The following is a 21,830-nucleotide window of genomic DNA, read 5'->3' as shown; positions in this document are numbered from 1 at the left end:
TTAAGTACAGCAGAAATGTTTTGTAACCTTGCTCAGATCTGTGCCTTGCCACAGTTCTGTCTCTGAGCTCTTCAGGCAGTTCCTTTGACCTCATGATTCTCATTTGCTCTGACATGCACTGTGAGCTGTAGGATCTTATATAGGCAGGTGTGTGGCTTTCCTAATCAAGTCCAATCCGTAAAATCAAACACAGCTGGACTCAAATGAAGGTGTAGAACCATCTCAAGGACGATCAGAAGAAATGGACAGCACCTGAGTTAAATATATGAGTGTCACAGCAAAGGGTCTGAATACTTAGGACCATGTGATATTTCAGTTTTTCTATTTTAATAAATCTGCAAAAATGTCAAAAATTCTGTGTTTTTCTGTCAATATGGGGTGCTGTGTGTACATTAATGAGGAAAAAAAATCAACTTAAATGATTTTAGCAAATAGCTGCAATATAACAAAGAGTGAAAAATTTAAGGGGGTCTGAACACTTTTCGTCCCCACTGTATATAATCAATGCATGAATTTTACACAAAAATAATCTCAATGTTACCAGTTAAAGCCTCATATTGGCCCATTCGCGGAAATAGCTTGTTAAAGGAATGGGGGTATTCATCCTATAAAGGTTTTTTCATATACCCCGTAATACTGGTTTAGTATCCTGGAGTTACGTTTTATGCTTTAACACATACGGCCCAACAATAAAGTTCAGATTAAAGCTGGCCACATAACTATTCTGACTATAACAGACTGCCCCATCCATGTTATACAGCAACGGTGGACAAATCTTTCACCACACCTATTGCTGCACTGGCTGTTGGAATACCCAAACAGCCACTGTATGACAATTTTCTGCCTTGTTCTTTCGATATTTCAAATCGACAATGCTACCCACAAAATAAATTTGGTCCGATTCATCAGGAATGGCCTAAAATGTGATCAATGTATGGCCAGTTATGAAGCACTCTAGTTACAGAGGACAGGGATTATTCTCGAGGACTGTAAGGTGCACATTTTCAACAAAAGAATGCAGATGGTTCAAAAGTGTTGTGTTTAAGGCCCATAGGGGTTAATTTACTGAAACGGAGTGCAAAATCTGGCGCAGCTCTGCATAGAAACCAATCAGCTTCCAGGTTTTATTGTCAAAGCCCAATTGAACAAGCTGAAGTTAGAAGCTGATTGGCTACCATGCACAGCTGCACCAGATTTGCACACTCCAGTTTTAGTATATCAACTCCACAATGTCAAGTTGGAGATAGTTATTCTGCCCTATGCCAGCACTCCTAAATGCCCCTAAAGAAAGCTGCTTTCTATGGCAACACTTGTGCGGGCTCACTCCCAAGCCATGCTGTCTACATCTATTGACACAGACACTGTCGGTACCTGATCTAGTAAGGGCTCAGCTAAGTGTAAAGGGGGGTGGGGGATACTGATGCCTAAAAATAGGATTTTTAAAACAGCTTACCTGTAAAATCCTTTTCTTTGAAGTACATCAGGGGACACAGAGCCATAGTAGTTACTATGTGGGTTATAGGCCACCTTGAGGTGATGGACACTGGCACGCCCTAAGACAAAATGTGCACTCCCTAAATAACCCCTCCCAGTACTGGGAGTACCTCAGTTTTGTAGCAAAGCAATACACGTGTATACCAAGAAGGGAGGGACCTCTGTGTCCCCTAATGTAATTCAAACAAAAGGATTTTGCAGGTAAGCTGTTTTAAAAATCCTATTTTCTTTTCATACATCAGGGGACACAGAGCCATAGTAGTTACTATGTGGGATGTCCCATAACAATGCCAACTGAAGGGAGGGAGACACAACAAAAGTAGGGCACCAAGAGACTAGGGGACTTATACTGCAGCACACTGCGCCCAAAGGCGATATCCTCATGGCCTTTTACATCTTTACATCTACTTGACTAGAAACTGGTAAATGTATGGATTGAAGACCAATTTGCAGCCCTGCAGATCGGAGCCATGGAGGCTTGGTGATGCACTGCCCAAGAAGCACTAACAGCTCTGGTGGAGTGCGCTTTAATATGAGAAGGAGGAATTTTCCTCTTTAAACCATAAGCTTGAACAATCGCTTGACGAATCCATTTAGAAATGGTAGATTTCGACGACGCCTGTCCTCTTTTAGGACCATCTGGCAAGACAAACAAAACATTTGTTTTACGAATCTGAGCAGTCGCTTTTAAATATATACAAGTCACTCAGTCAAATAGACCTTGACGGCTCTCACATCAAGCAAATGTAGTGACTTTTCTTCCACAGAACGAGGTTCTGGAAAAAATGAAGACAGAACAATAACCTGGTTTAAATGAAAACCTGACACTACCTTCGGTAGAAAATTAGGATAAGGCCGCAATACAAACTTATCCTTAAGAAGGATCAAATATTGCTCTTTACAGGAAAGAGCAGCCAACACTGATACTCTCCTTGCAGAAGATAGATATGGCAACCAAGAAAACCATTTCCCTCGTCAAGAGGATCAAGGGAATATCTTGAAACGGTTCAAAAGGCTGTTTTTGTAAAGCCGACAGGACTAAATTTAAGTCCCAAGGGTTCAGGGGTGACTTAACTGGGGGATTAATCCGCATTACCCCCTGGATAAGGTTACGAACCAGAGAGTGTGAAGCAAGTGGTCGTTGAGAAACCACCGATAAGGCTGACACCTGTCCCTTAATAGTGCTCAAGGCCAGCATCATTACTGATACCATCTGTAGGAACTCAAGGATCCTACCTATATTTCCTGGGGTGCCAACCCCTGGATTCACACCAGGAGACATATGCCTTCCAGACTCTATAATATAGGATTCTGGAGGCTGGCTTCCTAGCATTAACCAAGGTAGAAACTACTGAAGCTGACAGCCCACGGTCCTTTAGAATGTGGGTCTCAATAGCTAAACCGTTAAATTTAGCGTTTGTAAGGTAGGATGTAATGGACCTTGCGAGAGAAGGTCTGGCCACAGGGGCAGGGTCCAAGGGTCCCCTACCACCATCCTTATGATCTCGACAAACCAAGATCTCCTGGGCCACCAGAATTACCACCTTTCCCTTTTGCTTGATCCTGCGTAGGAGACGTGGAAGCAGCAGAACAGGAGGGAACGCATAGATCAGTGAAAACTGATCCCATGGAAAGGCCAAGGCATCCGTTCCGTATGCCATCAGATCCCTTGTCTTTGACACAAAGTTGTCGATCTTGTTGAACCTGGACGCAAACAGAACCACATCCGGAACTTCCCATTTTTGGCATATTGACAGAAAGATGCCGGGATTAAGGGACCAGTCTCCCAGAGGCAATTGTTGGCGACTCAAGTAGTCCTCCTGCCAATTCCCCATCCCTAGGATGAAAACTGCTGATAGGCAAGGGATGTTGTTCTCTGCCCAAGACAGAATATAATTCACCTCTCTCTGGGCCGCACGACTTCTCTTGTCCCCTTGGTGATTGATATAAGCCACAGCTGTGGCATTGTCGGATTGGATCCTGACAGTATAATTCCATAGTCTGAGCATCCAGGCCTTTAGGGCCAGGCATACTGCCCGAATCTCTAGAATATTGATGGGCAAGGTCAACTCCCTTGGACAGACGCTTCTTCCAGGACTGCTTCTCAGCCCAAAAGGCTAGCATCTGTTACTACTCTCCAGGTAACCGGAAGAAAGGATTTTTCTTTTTGAAGATTTTTGGATATTAACCACCAATTGAGGCTCTGACGCACTTTGGCGGATAAACGCATTAGGAAGTCCAGAGTTTTCAAGACTGTTTTGCAGCAGTCTTTAATTAAATTGCACATAAGGAACGACCTCGAAGGAAGCCACCATTTTTCCCAATAAACTCATGCAACCCCTTCTGACCTTAGCCCGATGCACAAAGCAGAGGTACCAGCAGAAGAAATCGCATCCACTGCTTGAGCAATTGTCCAGGCACTGCTATTAATGCCCAGCCTCATGCAAATAGTAAATACTTTAAGCAGAAAATGCCTGTCACCAAAACCTCTTTCATGCTCCCTTTACTCTTATGTCTCTGCAACAATTTTGCAGCCAGCACAAATGGAGTTTTTTTTTTTCTAAAAACAGACTCCCGCGTTGGAGCACGCCAAGCTAAGCCTCGCCCCCTCCTTTCTCTTTCAAAAAGTTTTGCCGCGCTAGCACGGGCCTCCAATCCGACGGGATCGGCTGGTGAGTGTGGGAGAGATGGCGTGGAGGAGACCTGGAAGCCACCCCATGTAGGGGCGGTGAAAGAAAACGGCATTGCCTATCGTTTTCAGTTCTCCCTTATACTCAGCCTCATGAACAGGGGAAGAGTTCAGCCCAGGTGGGGGTGTCTGGAGGAAGCAAAAACCCCCCAAACTTACCGGAGGTACGTGCTCCATACAGCCCCCAGTGGTGACACTTAGGCATAACATCATTTACTTTAAAGGAGACAATTCATAAGAAAATTTAAAAAAATTTCTTAGAAAAACTCTGCTTACCTTTCCCACCGCAACACAATCTTCACCCTTCACGGTGGATTCCGTTAAAACTTCAGGAGCCGGGAATCCTCGAGGAAACCCACAATCCTGGACCTGCAATAGCACCACCGGCAGTAAACTTTATGGCCTTAATACCAAAAAGTACTGGATCCCGGGGTGCAGCTCTCAAAAGAGAAGCATTCACAGGCAAAAACCTTGTTTCTTCGGACACGAGGCCCGGGTACCATTCAATTCGGCCAGAAAGACACCTTGAATGGATACGTTTGCATAGCTAGCCCCAGCAAAGATTGCTCCAGAGAATCTCAGCACATCTTTACTCCGTGACCAACACCTAGACACTGGTGAAAAAACTGAGGTACTCCCAGTAGTGGAGTTATTTAGGGCGTGCCAGTGTCCATCACCTGAAGGTGGCCTATAACCCACATAGTAACTACTATGGCTCTGTGTCCCCTGATGTATGAAAAGAAACATTATTTTACCCTAATGCATAGAATGCATTAGGGTAAAAAATGTTTAGGCTGTATAACCACTTTATACAGGTTGTTGTTAGGGTGTTCTACCCGGCAATATATTTTGGATACTGCTAGGTTTTTACTGGTTCCTAGATGTGGCCTTCTGCTGGCTTAAAATCTCCTGAATAATGTTTTACACAGTGTTAGGTAAAGTACATTTGTTACATAAAGCTAACGCCATTTTCATTTTAAGTGATGGTAAAACTAGGTGACTGTTAAAGGTTAAGTTTACCTTTGGGAACCTGCTATATGCTCCCCCTGCTGCTCCCTCTCCCTGTGACAGCAGTATGGGGAGAAGTTCCCGTACTAGCTGTCACTTTTTGAAACCAGTGCGGCTGTGTGGGGCTCAGCACACAGAGCCGTGTCATGCATTCAGAGCTCTGTTTATGAATGAACTACAAGCTCCAAAATCCTTTCTGACAGTTGGCTTGTAGTTCTTAATGAACTACCAAGGCGCTGTTGAGTCCTGCTGTAGTTGAGTCTTCCTGTCAGTGTTAAACTACCTACTCGTACGATATACGGGGCTGACAGCTCACAGAGTCTGCAGGAGACCTGCATGGCATCAGCTATCTACTAATCGCTGGTGCAATTCTTTCCAGGCTTCTTAAAAAAAAAAATAAAAAAAAAAGTAAACACTTTTTTCACCTGCATAAAATGTGCATTTATTCTGGTTAATCCCTTGCAGACCAGCACACTATGATATATGTCGGCACAATGGCACGGCTGGGCAAATAGGCATACAGGTACGTTCCCCTTTTCATTGTGTCATTGTGGGCGCTCACCCGCCGCGTACTCCGTGACCCTGCCAGCGGACTATGTCTACCCAGGGGCGTGCGATTGTGTCACGGAGTGGCAGAACGGGGAGATGCCTATGTAAACAAGGCATTTCCCTGTTCTGCCTAGCAACATGACAGATCTACTGCTCCGTCATCAGGAGCAGTGATCTCTGTCATGTTGTAGTGAACCCATCACCCCAACACTTAGAATCACTCCTTAGGACACACTTAACCCCTTGATCGCCCCCTAGTGTTTAACCCCATCCCTGCCAGTGTCATTTGCACAGTAATCAGTGCATTTTTATAGCACTAATAGCGGTATCAATGACAATGGTCCCAAAATAGCGCCATAAAGTCGCAGTCATGATAAAAATCGCAGATCGCCGCCATTACTGATACAAAAAAAAAATAATAATAAAAATGCCATAAATCTATCCTCTATTTTGTAGATGCTATAACTTTTGCGCAAAACCAATCAATATACGCTTATTGCGATTTTTTACCAAAAATATGTAGAAGAATACGTATCGGCCTAAACTAAGAAATTTTTTTTTTAATATATTTTTTGGGGATATTTATATAGCAAAAAGTAAAAAATATTGCTTTTTTTCCCCAAAAGTAACACTTTCTTTGTTTATAGCGCAAAAAATAAAAACCTCAGAGGTGATCAAATACCACCAAAAGAAAGCTCTATTTGTGGGGAAAAAAAAGAACGTCAATTTTGTTTGGGTGCAACGTCGCACAACTGCGCAATTGTCAAAGTGACGCAGTGCCGTATCGCAAAAAGTGCTCTGGTCAGGAAGGGGGTAAAACCTTCCGGGGCTGAAGTGGTTAAAAGTGAACTAATCCAATAAAGTGATTGTAAAGCATCGGCCAGCTGAGTGTCTTATGCAGGATCTAGGGTGACCTCAGGTAAGTCTTAGGGGGGTTGCTGCACACAAAAGGCTTTTTATCTTAATGTATAGAAAGCATTAAGATAAAAAAAAACCTTCTGCCTTTACAACCACTTTAAGCTTTGATGCGTAAAACAGTCTATGAAGATGATTCACATTACTGTAATAGGGTATTTAAATCTTGAAAAGACGATTGGCAGTGTACAATAATAGAAAGGCAACAGCAGGTTCATCCCATAGCAAAGGAACTTTATCATACGTGGGTGTCACTGTGCCAAGATGATTGGAGAATGGAGTGTCAAGAATGTGGAAGGAGCATTATCGCTGAAGTATTCAAGATTTACCATAGCAACAGCAGCAAGCATCAATCAATGTCCAAAACATGGAATACTGTTATAAGCTACAACATAAAAATTTCAACCTTTCCATTTGTACATAAGGCTTAGTAATGCTAAAGAATATAAAATGTGTGGTTGCCAAATACCTCAAATCCCTGTTCCCTGGCAAACGTAGCAGCTTCCTGAAATTTAGAAAAAAGATTTAGGTAAATGAACAGGTTTCTTACACAGTTTAACCATTGTATTCATTAGATTATGGATTACTATATGAAAAAACTTGTAAACTTGAAAATTCATGATTTTTATTCCAAAGATTAACAGAAACATTAGAAATATTAAATGAGAACTGCATAATACTATTAATTTAATTTTGTGGTTTGACAGACAGCTAATTTTATAAACGAATACAAAGTTATTGTTTTACATAAATGAAATGCACTGACCTAAAATAGATCTGTGCAGATTTCTCCTTACACACATTGATTTTTCAACATGCTCATTTAAATTCATTCATTTGAACCACAATTCCACACCTTGAATCCCTGCCCCCGGGATTTTTTTTTTCATAAGAACACTCAAAAAGTCCCCAAAAAATATACATACCTTTTTTTATGCAGACTTCAAGCTGGTCCACCGAGGGCATGGCAGCCTCCTCTGACAGTCAAGTGTGGCAGGCATTCTTCCAGGACTGATTGGCGCTTATGTAGTGAAGTATCAGCCCAGGAGTATTGAGAGGCCATTCTGCATAATGATGTGTCCCAGTTATTGGTGGGGTGGGGGCTTGGTTAAAAAGTACAGACTGGGTTTCAAAGAAAATGAGCAGAATGACGAAATATACTGTATTTATCAACGTATAATACGTACTTTCCCCCCTTAAAATCAGGGGAAAATCGTGGGTGTGTGTTATACACCGATCCCTGCTGTCTGAGGGAAGAGGAGAGATCTCCTGTGTACCCGGCGCTCCGTCATTCACAGCCACACCTCCTGGCCCTGCATTGGGCTACTGTTCTGTCTATCATATGAGCAGGGCCAGGAGGCGGGGCTGTGAGTGACGGAGCGTCGGGTACACAGGAGATCGCGGCTCTGTAATTCAGCAGCGCTCACTCCTCCTCCTCTTCCCTCAAAGACAGCAGGGATAATCCAACACTGGCGAGGCTGCAATAATGGGAAAGGTGAGGCTGCAGACAAGCACTGAAGAGGCTGTATTGTTGGTCAATTTATAGGCTGCAGATGGGCACTGAGCATTGATGGGCAATTGAGAGGCTGCAGATGGGCACTGAGCAGGGTGCATTGATGAGCTGTGACCCTAATTTTACTTCAAAGTTCTTTAATTTTAAAAATTTAAGTTTTTTTCCTTAAACTTCCCTCCTAAAATTGGGGTAGGTGTTATATACCGATAAATTTGTTATGTATATCTATATATCTCGCTCTCTATATATGTATAAAGATATATAGATAATCTCTCTCCCTCCCTCTCTCTTTATATATATCTATGTCTATTACACATCTTCTGTGTCCTCCCCCCCCCCCCCTCCCTTCCCTCTCTGCCTGTCCACTCCACGATCCTCCCCTCCTGGTGCAATCAAATCTACACTATGATCATGCCATCCCCTCTGTTATATAACGCTATAAGCGCCTGTGCTGTATAAAAAAGATGCAGATTATACCATCTATTAGAGTGGCTCCCAACGCTCACATGACTCCCCGGATCTCCTCCCTGGCTGACGTCAGTGGCAGTGCTTGGCCCCGCCCACTATAACTGTCAGCCAGAGAGGAAAAGTCACGTGGGCGCCGGGAGACGCTCTGATATGCGGTGTAATCTGCATCTTTTTCATTCAGCGCAGCCACAACAGCACATAGTGCTATATAACAGAGGATGGCATGATCATATTATAGTGGGTTAACAACCACTTTAAAGTTAGATGAAATTAATAAGATGGAGATGTAGTAGGTTAGACATTACACACTCAATTTCAAACTTATCAAGGCTGGGTAAACCTCAAAAACCAAAAAAGAGCACCTAAAAGAATTTTAACTAAGCCTTTTTGTTGCCAGCCACTTGAAGTACATGGTTTCTTCTAGCTTCTAGATTGTGCTGTCTGACTTATGATTTCTAGCTTCATTTAATATGCTGTGTTATGTACACAACACTTAAATAGTTAAAATGCATTCAGATACCTGTACATAAAATGACATCAAGCTAACAAAACATGGAAAACAGCACGTTGTCAAATGGGCTCAATTCTCTTAGATTTGTGATTGAATTTAACAAGGAATAGGCAACTGAAATGCCTTTATTCTTCTGCTCCTATGGGATAACAGATACTTCCCTCATTACCCAGCTCTAGAATCATTACAATTACTGCCCGATGAAAATTAGCACTTACTGTGTGCCTTCCAAGGAAAATTAAGTCCCTCAGACACACTTGCTGGGTTCTGAACTTGTGAACTTACAGCAGCTGCATTTTTAATCAACAGACTGAGAAGTGCCAGACTATGTATTCCTCAGCTGCAATTTGGAATAGCAACTTTTTGAAAAGTGAACAAGCTATTTTGTAGTAAGCCTCACAGACCTGCTACAGCGGAGGAGACAAATTTACTGCAAAAGTAATAGCGCATACTTCATTAAAACATTTTGATATTACAGTAACTGAAATTCTGTGTGAAGGGATGCAAATTTAAAAGAAGGCAATGTTACCATATCTTAAAACAAAATAGAGAGCACTTAGACTATTGCTAAAAACAAAAGCAAACCTCAATAATTATATTTACTGGTATTCTTCAGATAAGATTTTGGAGATGTTCAAGATTTGGGCATGGCTTAAACGAGCCTGCAAGTGCTTACAATGGCACAACACCACTTAATACTGGCCTATTTAAACATTGTAGGTATTTGAAGCCAATCGTGTGATGCAAACAGTGAAAGGGTGGTTTGTGGTACTGCAACATTCTAAAGGGTATATTGTCGTGTGACTTAACATGAAAGTAGTTAGATGAGCAGGTGAGGTGCTGCTGTCTTCATGTTCTCAGGTATAGGATGGCATTTCGTAGCCTATTAAGCATCACATCCTGCTGTACTAGAAAACCTCAACAAAAAAAATGGCACTTTGGGTCTGACACAATTAACTATAGCTCGTTATTTGCAAAGGGAGAACACATTCACTCACATAGTCACATGTACACATTATTGATTCTGCAACACAAAAGCAGACTAGGTGATTATATGGAACTTGAAAGCTTTCTCTGCTTTTATAGCTTGTGACTGACAGACTCTAATGTTCCCATCATGAACAGCAGGAGCACATTCACCTATCCAACTCCCCATTTTAGCATGTGAAACATACAATTTGTTATCTGGGTATTCTATATACTGTGTATAATATATATATATATATATATATATATATATATATATATATATATATATATATACATACATACATACATACATACACACACACACATACACACACAAACGAACATATATTTATTGTAATGTGCAAAAGTTTTAGGTAGGTGTGAAGAAATGCTGTAAAGAAAGCTTTCAAAAATATATATTTTAATGGTTTATCTTTATCAATTTACAAAATGCAGAGTGAGCACACTTTGTAAACTTGCACAAATTCAGGGATTTTGTAGGAGTAAGCCAGCCATAGATGGTTTGAATCAAGGTTCAAACCATGTATGGGGAGTCTGCATGTACCAAAGTTGATCAGCAATAATCACTGTGTTCTCCGGGTGAGAAAGGCTTCCCCCACCCCTTTGCTGGGAGAACACAATGGCTCCGCAGGAGAGATACCGTGTCAACACTAGTTGCAGGAAATAAATTTGCTCTATCTATGGCTGGCCTAAAGCATGGTATACACCACTAGTTATTTTTTGTTCAACCCAGCAGATTGCATGAAAAGAGAAACCTGACAGCTCCGGTTGGAGAAGCTGCTGGTTTTCCATTTGGCCGGCTTTTGTCGGACCAGCTGCCTTACACGGTCCAAATGTCAGCCGGTTTTAATTGAACCGGCCAATGTCACCCGACATTCAGCCAGTGTGTAAGGGGAAGATGGGACTTTAGAATCAGGTGTATAGAGTAATTAACCAAATATACCAAGCACGTGTAATTGGCGTCAACTTCATCTGTAGGTTGAAACAGTCATTAACAGAAACAGCTGTTAATACTCAGTGAAGCCTTGTACACCTGGCCTGAATGTAGGGTGACATAGGCCGAATGTCAGGTGACATCGGCCGGTTCAAAAAAAAAACTGGCCGACATTCAGCCTGTGTGTATGCCAGCCGGCTATTGTCGGATGAGCATGTTTGTAAACCAGCAGCTGACCGGCTCTGACTGGAGTGTTCTGGCGGGGGGGCCTTCCCCCTGTCAGAAGGCACAAGAAAAGCAGGGGAGATAGCTGCACAAATGTAAGAATGTTCGACCAGAGTAGTAAGTTATTTTGTTTAACTCACTGGGTTGAACAAAAAAAAACAAACAAAAAAAAAACACTAGTGGTGTGTACCAGACTTAACTCTGCTACTAAGCCTAGGTGGTGGAAGACAGTTTTATGTCACAGGTCATACACCATGGCAAGACTGAGCACAGCAATACGACACAAAGCAGGTATATGGGATCAGCAAGCTATCTTGCAGGTAAAGATTTCAAAGCAGACTATGGTTTCAAGATGTGCTGTTAAGGCTCTTTTGAAGAAGCACAATAAAATGGGCCACTTTAAGGACTGTAGTCACAATGGTTGGGCAAGGAATCCTAATGCAGCAGATGAAAGACACCACATCCAGCAGTGCCATCAGCACAGAACTGGCAGAAACCAGTGGTGTCCAGGTACACCCATCTACTGTCCAGAGAAGTCTGACAAGTAGTTGCCTTCATGGAAGAATTGCAGCCTAAAAGCCATACATCTGATGTGGAAACAAGGCTAGGAGACTCAACTATGCACGAAAACATAGGAACTGGGGTGCAAAAAAATGGCATCAGGTGAGTAAAATTTTTAAATATTTCATCATAGCAGGAAGCAGTTTGTTTGCCGAAGGGCTGGAGAGCGATACAATAATGAGTGTCTGCAGGCAACAGTGAAGCATGGCGTAGGTTCTTTACAAGTTTGGGGCTGCATCTCTGCAAATGGAGTTGGAGATTTGGTCAGGATCAATGGCGTCCTTAATGCTGAGAAAAACAGGCAGATACTTATCCATCATGCATTCCATCAGGGAGGTGTGTGATTGGCCCCAAATTTATTTTGCAGCAGGACAACGACCCCAAACATACAGCCAATGTCTTTAAGAACTATCTTCAGCGTAAAGAACAAGTAGTTCTGGAAGTGATGGTTTGGCCCCCATAGAGCCCTGATCTCAAACATTATTGAGTCTGTCTGTGATTACATGAAGAGGAAGAAGGATTTGAATGTGCCTACAGCCACAGAAGATCTGTGGTTAGTTTTCCAAGATGTCTGGAACAACCTAACTGCAGAATTCCTGTAAAAACTGTGTGCAAGTATACCCACCTCAATACAGGGCACTTTCACCCCCTTCCTGCCCAAGCCATTTTTCAGTTTTCAGCGCTGTCGCCCTTTGAATGACAATTGCGCGGTCATGCTACACTGCACCCTAATTAAATTTTTATCATTTTTTCCTCACAAATAGAGCTTTTTTTTGGTGGTATTTGATCACCTCTGCGGTTTTTATTTATTGCGCTATAAACAAAAGAAGAGGGACAATTTTGAAAAAACACAATATTTTTTACTTTTTGGTATAATAAATATCCATTTTTTTTTTTTATTGTGACTGCGATATTGCGGCGGACATATCGGACACTTTTGACACATTTTTGGGACCATTCACATTTATACAGCGATCCGTGCTATAAAATTGCATTGATTAACTGTGTAAATGTGACTGGCAGGGAAGGGGTTAACCACTAGGGGGCGATCGAGGGGTTAATGTATGACCTAGGGAGGTGATTCTAACTGTGGGGGGAGGGGACTGACTGGGGGAGGTGACCGATCGGTGTCCCTATGTACAAGGGACACACCATTGGTCTCCTCTCCTCTCTGACAGGACGTGGATCTGTGTTTACATGCACAGAGCCATGGTCCTGCTCTGTTACCCGGCAATCGCGGGTGCCCAGCGGACGCCACCGGGCACGTGCACCGGGTCCCGAGCGACGCAGCAGCTCGCTCGGGAGGGCGATCACGTCATATGACGTCCGCCCAGAATAAGAGAAGCCTCGTCCCGCCCTCATATGACGGTGGGCGGTGGCTTAGTGGATACCTAGAAGAACTTTTGTAGTTTTAAAGGCAAAGTGAAGTCACACCAAATAAACCAGATTTCTCTTCTGTTCATTTATTATGCTGGTAATTGATAAAATGAAACTATTAACACTTCTACTTTTGAAAGCATTCTTAATTTACAGCATTTTTTTTCACATCTGCCTAAAATTTTGCACAGAAAAAAAAAAAAAAACATACACAGTGTGGGTTGTTTTTCAGGGGTCAGGCTTGGCCCCTTAGTTCCAGTGAAGGGAGCTCTTAAAAAGGCATCAGCATACCAAGACAATTTCAGTTTGGGGATGGCCCTTTACTATTCCAACATGACTGGTGGGATGCAAACACTGAGCAGTAACAGATGGGCGCATCTAATCACTAGAGATCCTAAAGAGATAAAGAAACCAGAGGGCAGCTTATCCTAACAACCACCATTTATTCATTGATATATAAATTTTGGGTGAACTTAACATTTAGGGCCAACTCATATCAGTCAGTTCCATCGCAGCATGCTATTATGTTCCATGTTAACATGCACTGTATTCATGCAGTCGCTCCATTGGGCTTCCTAATGTACCACAATGGACCTAAAAATCATACCTGCAGCATTTTTATATATTAAGGATCTCTACAACACATGGTAGTAAGATACCATGTGCTGCAAAGGGTGACTTTTCAAAATAAACGGCAGAAAAGTGCAACAGTGTGAACGGGCCTTTAACCCTTCTGCCGATACAGATGTATGGCATACATTTTCAGCAGCAGGTGATTTTACACACACTCCCAGCTGCTGTAGCATGTAAATTTGGCAAAATCATGTCCAAGGACCCGCAGTAGTGTGGGAGCCCCCGCACACAAATGTAAAACACCCACATTTGGGGCATCTATATATGAAAACATCTACTGTGCTATACATGGTACATATTACTGTGCAAACCAGAGTGAGCAAGAATTCTAGGGCCATGATTCACACTAAACTCCAAATTGATGGCCTGTAAGGACTTTCAAAGCATTGTCTATAAAAAATTTGGGGTAGAGAAGTTTCATGGGCATGCACAATTTAATAAACTTATATTGGTATTTATATACAGTAGTTAGTGCAACCTCATCTTTTATTGTAGCAAAAATTGGCAAAACGTCGTGTTTGTGTGCCCTAATAACTAGCTTAAGTGTAGCTTTTACTTAAAATTAGCACTTGTGTTGTGTAACACACGTTCTGACGTGCGGCGTTAAAGCTGTAAAAACGCCTGATGCTGGTAAAAGTGGCTTAAAGCTGGATACAGCCGCATTAAGCCTTGTCAGGCGTTTCTCATGCCTCTTTCATGCGCGGCTTGCATGCTAAGGATCTTGAAAAATAACCCCTTTGCCAAAATGGTAATAAATAAAATGTTAATGGGAACAAGGGCCTCTTCCCGACAACCCTGGCCGGTGGTTGTCGGAGTCTGCGGGGGGCTTATCGGATTCTGGAAGCCCCCTTTAACAAGGGGGCCCCCAGATCCTGGCCCCCCACCCTATGTAAATGAGTATGGGGTACATTGTACCCATTCTGCCCCCCCCAAAAAATTGTCAAGGCTGAAAACAGTACACAGGTTTTTAAAGTATTTTATTAAGGCAGCTCCGGCGTCTCTCCCAATTTCTTCTCCCTCTGGCGATGTCTTCATCCTCCGCTTCTCCTCCTCTCCTCGGTCTTCTGCTGGGTCTCCTCTCTGTGCTGTCTTCTCCCTTTGTTCTTCCACTGGTGATGTCACCACCCCATCATGCACCGGGCAGTGATGGCACAAGGGGATAGGGCCTCCGGAAGATGTCACCGGTTGGCTCCGCCTCATGTCTTTATAAGTAATGGCACACGGCGGACCTAGCATTACACCAGGAGAGAGCATTTAGAGAACACCGGAGGAAGAGGGAGAAGACAGCGAAGGGAGGAGACCCAGCAGAAGCAGAGAACCTCTGAGAGAGAAGACATCAGCGGAGAGAGAACTGGAGAGGGGGAGAAGAAAATCAGAAGAGACGTCCCCCCACCCCAAAACACCCCCCCCTTCCCTGCCAGGCCGTATGCTAGGATAAGGGTAAAAGCTAGCGCAGCTAAACAGGCATTAACGCCAATGCAAAAAGCAACTAAAAACACGTTTTTACAGTGGCTTTTCCTGGCGTTGGTAGAGGCATTGCAACTCATTTTTTTTATAATGGCATGTGTGCATGAGGACTAAAAGGTGTGCATGAACATCTTTGGGATCAAAAGTATTAAACCCAACCTCCAAAAAATGTGGTATTTTAACTTTCTCACCGTTTCATTCCCAAAAAGGATGTCCACATAAGGCATGACTTTCATGAGGGGCTCCTTAAAGAACTGACTGATGAAGGGTGCCGAAAGGTTCATGCAGAAGAGCTTGTTGTTTTCAGATGACTGTGTGGCAACTTTAAGGATGGCCTCAGGAGAGACGGTAAGGAAGAAACCCTGAAAATTTTAAATAAATGCAGCACGGTTAGAATGATAAAAAGCATATTTTTATTTGTTCTTCTTTACCACCATGCAATTGTTTAATGTCCTTGAACAATGCAAACACAGTAGCTTCTTTTGAATGGCACATTCAAACTCCAACATCTCAACAGAGCTCTATTTAGATAGTTTGTGAAGCAGCTCACGTGTAGTGACTAAACGCTAGAAACATTTTTTACAAAGCAGCCCTGCCAAAGAGGGAAAGAACTTTCATTTCTCCGCAGACTGCCCTATTTGTAATATTAGGACAAAAGCAGTGTTCTAGAGAACACAATGTGTTTTTGATTGATTTCACATAACATTTATAAATGATCAGTGTTTGTAAATGTAGACAGTACAGATTCCCTAGACTCGAGTACTTTGTAGAGGAGGCTGTCTGGAGGTTAGGTTTCAATGGACCAGACTAAACATCGAGAGGAATTTTAGCACACCACTCTTGCCACAAAAGCTATGTGGCGAGATTAAAATCTTAGACATGATCTCTCTGCTGGTCTTGAAGGAACCAGTTATCTCCAGTTACCTTGAAGATTTCCCAATATTGCCTGCCTAAGAAGGCTTTCACAACACCTTTAAGTGTATGTATAACCAAAGCTTTTTTTTGTATGGAGTAGGAATGGGTAAAAATCTATCAGTTTATTTTGGGGAGGTCTGTGTCCCATTGGGGAAAACGACTTGACCTCTGGAAGATTTACCCTCCTTCATGAACAGGCCATTTTTTGCGATACGCCACTGCATTATCGGACAATTGCACGGTCATGCAATAAATGTCTAATTCAAGTTTATGTAATTTTTTCCCCCACAAATAGAGCTTACCTTTGGTGGTATTTGCTCACCATTGCATTTTTATTTTGTGCACTATAAACAAAAACACTGACAATTTTGAAAAGAAAAAAGATAACTATATTTTTTACTTTTTGCTGTAAAACATATCCAATACAATTTAAACATCTAATTTACAGTAACACATCCCTTCCCCTGTCAGAACGGCGATCTGCTTTGTTTACATAGGCAGATCCCAGTTCTGTGTTGTTCACCGTCGATCTGCGGGTGCTGGACGACAATGAGTGCTCGGCACCCACAGATGGGTTTCTGCTGCACGCATCCCCTGCAGAATCAAGTTTATATACACGTAATTCTGTGCAGAGCTGCTGCCCTGTAGCAGCAAGTGGTTAAAAAGTGCCCAGTCATAATGTGAACTGTATTCATTTACAGATTCTATTTAAATTATTTCCAGCCTTCATCAATTTCTCTGAACAATCTTGAAATCTGTAAATTTACAGTGCATCTGGAAAGTATTCAAAGCGCTTCACTTTTTCCACATTTTGTTACGTTACAGCCTTATTCCAAAATGGATTAAATTAATTCTTTTCTTCAAATTTCTACAAACCATACTCCATAATGACAACGTAAAAGAAGTTTGTTTGAAATATTTGCCAATTTATTAAAAATAAAAAAATCACATGTACAAAAGTATTACAAGTTCACCAGTCCTTCGGTGGGCCAGCACTAGTTTTTTTTCCAGGTTAACTTTATTTTTACCTGGCAATCCCATGAGTAACACACTTTCTGTCCTAGTGTGACAATGTCTATTCACTGTACTGTATCTATGAAAGAAGTTTTCACCCTAAATCTTTAAAGAAGAGCTCTAGGCTCCTTTAGAAAAAAATAAAGTCAGCAGCTACAAATACTGTAGCTGCTGACTTTTAATATTAGGATACTTTCCTGTCCAGAAATCTAGCAGTGTCCTCACCTGAGGCGATTTTTCAATCAGCTATCGGGTGCTTCCGCCACCATTCCCACTAGGAAATAGAGGAGAGCGGGGCTCTGTCCATCTCCGCACAGTAAGCAAAGACGGACCTGTCATCCAGACCACAGTCTGCACAACAATGACTATTATATTGAGCTTAATAAAGAAGGGAAATTAAAATGCAAATAGTGCTGCATTACAGCTTTTACATTTCTCTTGAAAAATGAAAAAAATTAAAGGTTGTTTTTTCTTTCAAAAAATTTTCATTTGAATGTATTTCTCTAACAGCATAGGCATACTTACAACGAAACCCCAAAACACATTCTGTTATTCCTCCTGAGCATGGGGGATACCACGTGTGAGACTTTCATAGCCCAGACACAGAGGGGTCCAAAATCCAAGCAGCACCTTTGGACTTTCACGGAGCATACATTTTGCATCTAATTTTCTGACTACTAAGGCTTAATGTACACGGGATGTTTTTACAACCTCTTTTGAATGATTTAACTTGACAGATAGTAACCCACGTTTAAAATGTCTGTTTTGCCGCGTTTACATGCCGCATTTGCGTTTAGAAGCGTTTGAAAAATAAAACTTTTTCTTTATTCAAAATAGCCAAAATGGAAAACGCCTGTAAACAAAATGCGGCTAAATGAGAGTTACCACGTTTAGTGCCGGTTCACAATGGTGCGATGCGAGAACACTGCGAATCCACTGCGTGTTCCTGCATCGCATGTCAGTTCACACTGCCATATGCGAATTGCTGGGGAGTGTCAATACATTGTTAACAACACCCCCAGTTCAGCTTGCATATCGCACTGCGAACTGACAGTTCGGACATGAATCGGATCGCATATGTGTGAACACACATGCGATCTGATTCTGGTCCGAACAGAAAAAAGGGTCCTGTTCGTGTTTGCACCGAATGCGGTGCGGTATCAGCCATACTACCTCTATGGCTGATATCGCACCACACAGACAGACATCGCATGTAATGTGAACGGCAGTGCGCTGCGAATTACATGCGATGTCTGTGCGATGTTTGGCATCGCACCAGTGTGAACCGGCACTTAGCACGTGAAATACCTTTAAAACACAGCTTCTGAACACATTTTTGTTGGGTTCCAAAAAAAAGCCTCTAAACTCAACTGCCTAGAAAGGACTATAAATGACCCTGTGTACATGTACTGATAAGATAACAGAGGAGAGTTCAGGAGCAGTTGAAAAAAATGCCCAACTACTTCTAAACATTTGTTTACCAGCAGCAGTGTACATGAGGGCTTATTTTTCTTGAGACTTTGCAGTGCCAAGACCCCACATCTCTCCTCCAAGCTGGAAAGCAGCAGATCAAAAAAATAAACAAAAAAGAATGAGCAAACGGCTGAACTGCCCCTATAATCGTTCTTACTGTGCACAGAATCGCCGGCTGAAAAAGAAGATTTTGATGCTGCAGGCATCATTCAGATGTTACCACTGAAAGTCAAAGACGTCCTTGGGCTGGAAGTGGTTAAAGTGGATGTAAACCCGATTAATTAAATTTGAGCTGGGCACATATCTGCAGCATTTCGTTATCTCTTTGCAAAGCACTATGTCCCGTAGCTGTCCCTGCTCCATTTTTCTGTTATCAGCCTGATAACTTCTGACAAGGTCTCCAAGATGGCAGCCTGAAGTTTGCGTCAGGGAGGGAGCTATAAATAGATTAGCACAAAGCTTAACTAGTCACAGGCAAGCTCTGCATGTGTGGAGAGGGGTGTGTGCCTTTCCTCCAATCAGCTGTCTCATAGCGTATAGCAAGAATCCACACCCACAGGTGAATCAGGAAGAGAAAATTCTAGGACGTGCACTTACTAAACAGTATATAAAGATGAAGACAACAGATATACATGTACAACTTATGATGGAGGATTTGTTTCATCCCTGTGTATCATCGGAGGCCGTTCACTTCACTAGGTATATGGAGGGTTTACATCGACTTTAAAAGTGGTTTAAAAGAAGGAGGTTTTTTTCTACCTTACTGCATTCTTTGCATGCAGCTCCCCCCGCAGCTCTTTCCCTCCTTACTGGTTTAGACACAGCAGTGGGAGCCATTGGCTCCCGCTGCTTCCAATTACAGCCAGTGAGGCGGGGGGCAGGACTCGGTAGCAAGCACGCACTAGTGCCCCCTTAGCAAGTGGCTTGCTATGAGGGCACTTGGTGGAGGGAGGAGCTAGGAGCACCAGCAGGGACCCAAGAAGAGGATCACCGGCAGGTAAGCAAAACTGTTTTTTCTTTCAGAATAAAAAACAACATGAGACTTTACAATCACTTTAAACTGTTCACCCAGTGAATCTTCATATAAAAATCAACACTGTTCCTAAAGCCCCGTACAAACGATCAGAAAATAGTACGAAAAAATACCGCTTTTGGAGTGATCGTACAATAATCGGATCCTTAGTACAGAGCTTTTGAGAGCCGATCATGGCAGTTCATCTGATATTATTCTATTGGACATGAACAAATTTTTTTTCCATACAATGCCAGAACGCACAATTTTTGTTTAATCAGTGGGATTCACAAAGTATTGTGGGTGATCATAGAGCATATTACTTTCCCATTTATAATGAGTCATTTCCTAGACTCCGATTCTAGCTTCAATTATTGAGCTTGGTAAGAGTAGGCCTGGAAATACACCAGCTACCTGAAAATGTAAATATGAAACATTCATATAGAATATTTCGAATTTACCTGACAAGAAAAAATAACAAAAAAGTAAACACTATGTATTTCTTTAACATAGTAAACCATAGTGATCAAATTATTTCCAATCAAATATACACATATGCTAATGTGTGTGACAGGTTTAGAAGCCAGCTAAGATGAAGAGCAGAATAGAACAAGTAAATGACAATGGGCTGTAAAACTGATCATATACACTATACATATGAAAAGTGCAGAGGCAGAATAATGCTTCTAGATATGGTTATGTGGCTGTATATGGAAGTGTACGAATGAGCAGAAAACGGAGCTCAGAAATGATCTGTACAGCCCCAAGGGGGATATTATCTGATGATTAAGGCTGTATATTTTTCACAGAGGTGACAGATTTCATGGAAACCAGAAGCCATGAAAATATTACTTTGCTGTGAAAAATTGTGACAGCACTAGAGGTAGGCCTATTTATTATTATCTCCTTCTTACTTTCACTGGCCAAATAGCAATGCTGAAATCTGCTGCAGGGAATGCAGATACATTTATATAACAAGTGAAACGAATATTTACAGGAGGTATGGTTTATAAACCGGGCTGTCATCGATATTTAAATCAGCCAATGAACTACAAAAATGCTTTTCAGAATCATTGCAGGCTAGGTCGTAATAGGTCAAGTTTGCATTGAAAGCCCAGGCTAAGCCAAGCTTTGTTACATTAACTTAGCATCTCATTAAAGAAAATGACACTAACAGAAGTTACATGCACATGCTGTTTTTTATCCTCTTCTCTAAGCTTATGTCTCAAACACTCTCATGGCTGCGCTGCCAGGTTCCTATTATTTTAGTGACCTCTGTACATGCCAGGACAAAGTCCAGTAGGAGTTTCCTCTACGTGCACGCTCCCGACAATGTTACATGCAGCTGTTCACAATGCCACACACACACACACACACACACACACACACACAACAGCAGGAGATGGAAACAGAGATAAAGCCACACCTCGTCCTCCACAGTGGTGATGGACAGCTTGGGAGCTGCTGTCCATCACCACTGTTGAGGAGGGGAGGTGTGGCTTTGTCTCTGTGTTCTTCTGGCTCTGTTTGAGCGTGCGGCGCTGTGAACAGTTGCACGTTTCATCATAGTTTCAAACAGGAGCATCCTTGCCAGTTTCCAAAGGGACAGGGAGTCTGGCAGTGCAGCTGGATAAAAAGAAAGCTCAGAAGAGGAAAAATAGCCAGTGTAAGCCCTGTTATTGGCATCTCATTTATAAAAACTTTAATATCACTATAAGCACAGGTTAACTAAATTACTGTAATGCCCCGTACACAGTTTTTTTTTTGCATGCTAATCTGACGTTGAATCTGATGACTTTACTAAAGTCACGAAAATTCCCGTATGACAGAATAAAAATTCAGAAGTGATGTCATGTGTTGTAATGCATTTGTATTGCATTTTCGAACGACAGCTGTACTGCTTAACCACTTCAGCCCCGGAAGGATTTACCCCCTTCCTGACCAGAGCACTTTTTACAATTTGGCACTGCGTCGCTTTAACTGCTAATTGCGCGGTCATGCAATGCTGTACCCAAACAAAATTTGCGTCCTTTTCTTCCCACAAATAGAGCTTTCTTTTGATGGTATTTGATCACCTCTGCC

General features: G+C 42.2%; 1 protein-coding gene across 6 annotated transcripts in view; it reads right to left on the bottom strand.

The window, feature by feature from the left end:
- Nucleotides 1–21,830, bottom strand: part of ADK (adenosine kinase) — a 315,535-nt gene that overhangs the window by 46,437 nt on the left and 247,268 nt on the right. For 5 of the 6 annotated variants that reach the window (XM_073596760.1, XM_073596764.1, XM_073596765.1 and 2 more), the window contains 2 exons: nt 15,526–15,696; nt 7,125–7,160 (listed from right to left, as the gene is read on the bottom strand). In XM_073596760.1, coding sequence (XP_073452861.1) covers nt 7,125–7,160; nt 15,526–15,696 — 207 coding nt within the window. The remainder of the gene's footprint in view (nt 1–7,124; nt 7,161–15,525; nt 15,697–21,830) is intronic. The other variant, XM_073596766.1, reaches the window with a different exon arrangement.

This window comes from Aquarana catesbeiana, linkage group LG08 (genome assembly GCF_042186555.1).
Source record: "Aquarana catesbeiana isolate 2022-GZ linkage group LG08, ASM4218655v1, whole genome shotgun sequence".
Classification (NCBI taxonomy): domain Eukaryota; kingdom Metazoa; phylum Chordata; class Amphibia; order Anura; family Ranidae; genus Aquarana; species Aquarana catesbeiana.
The sequence above is the reverse complement of the archived record's forward strand: the minus strand, read 5'-3'. Positions and strand labels throughout refer to the sequence as shown.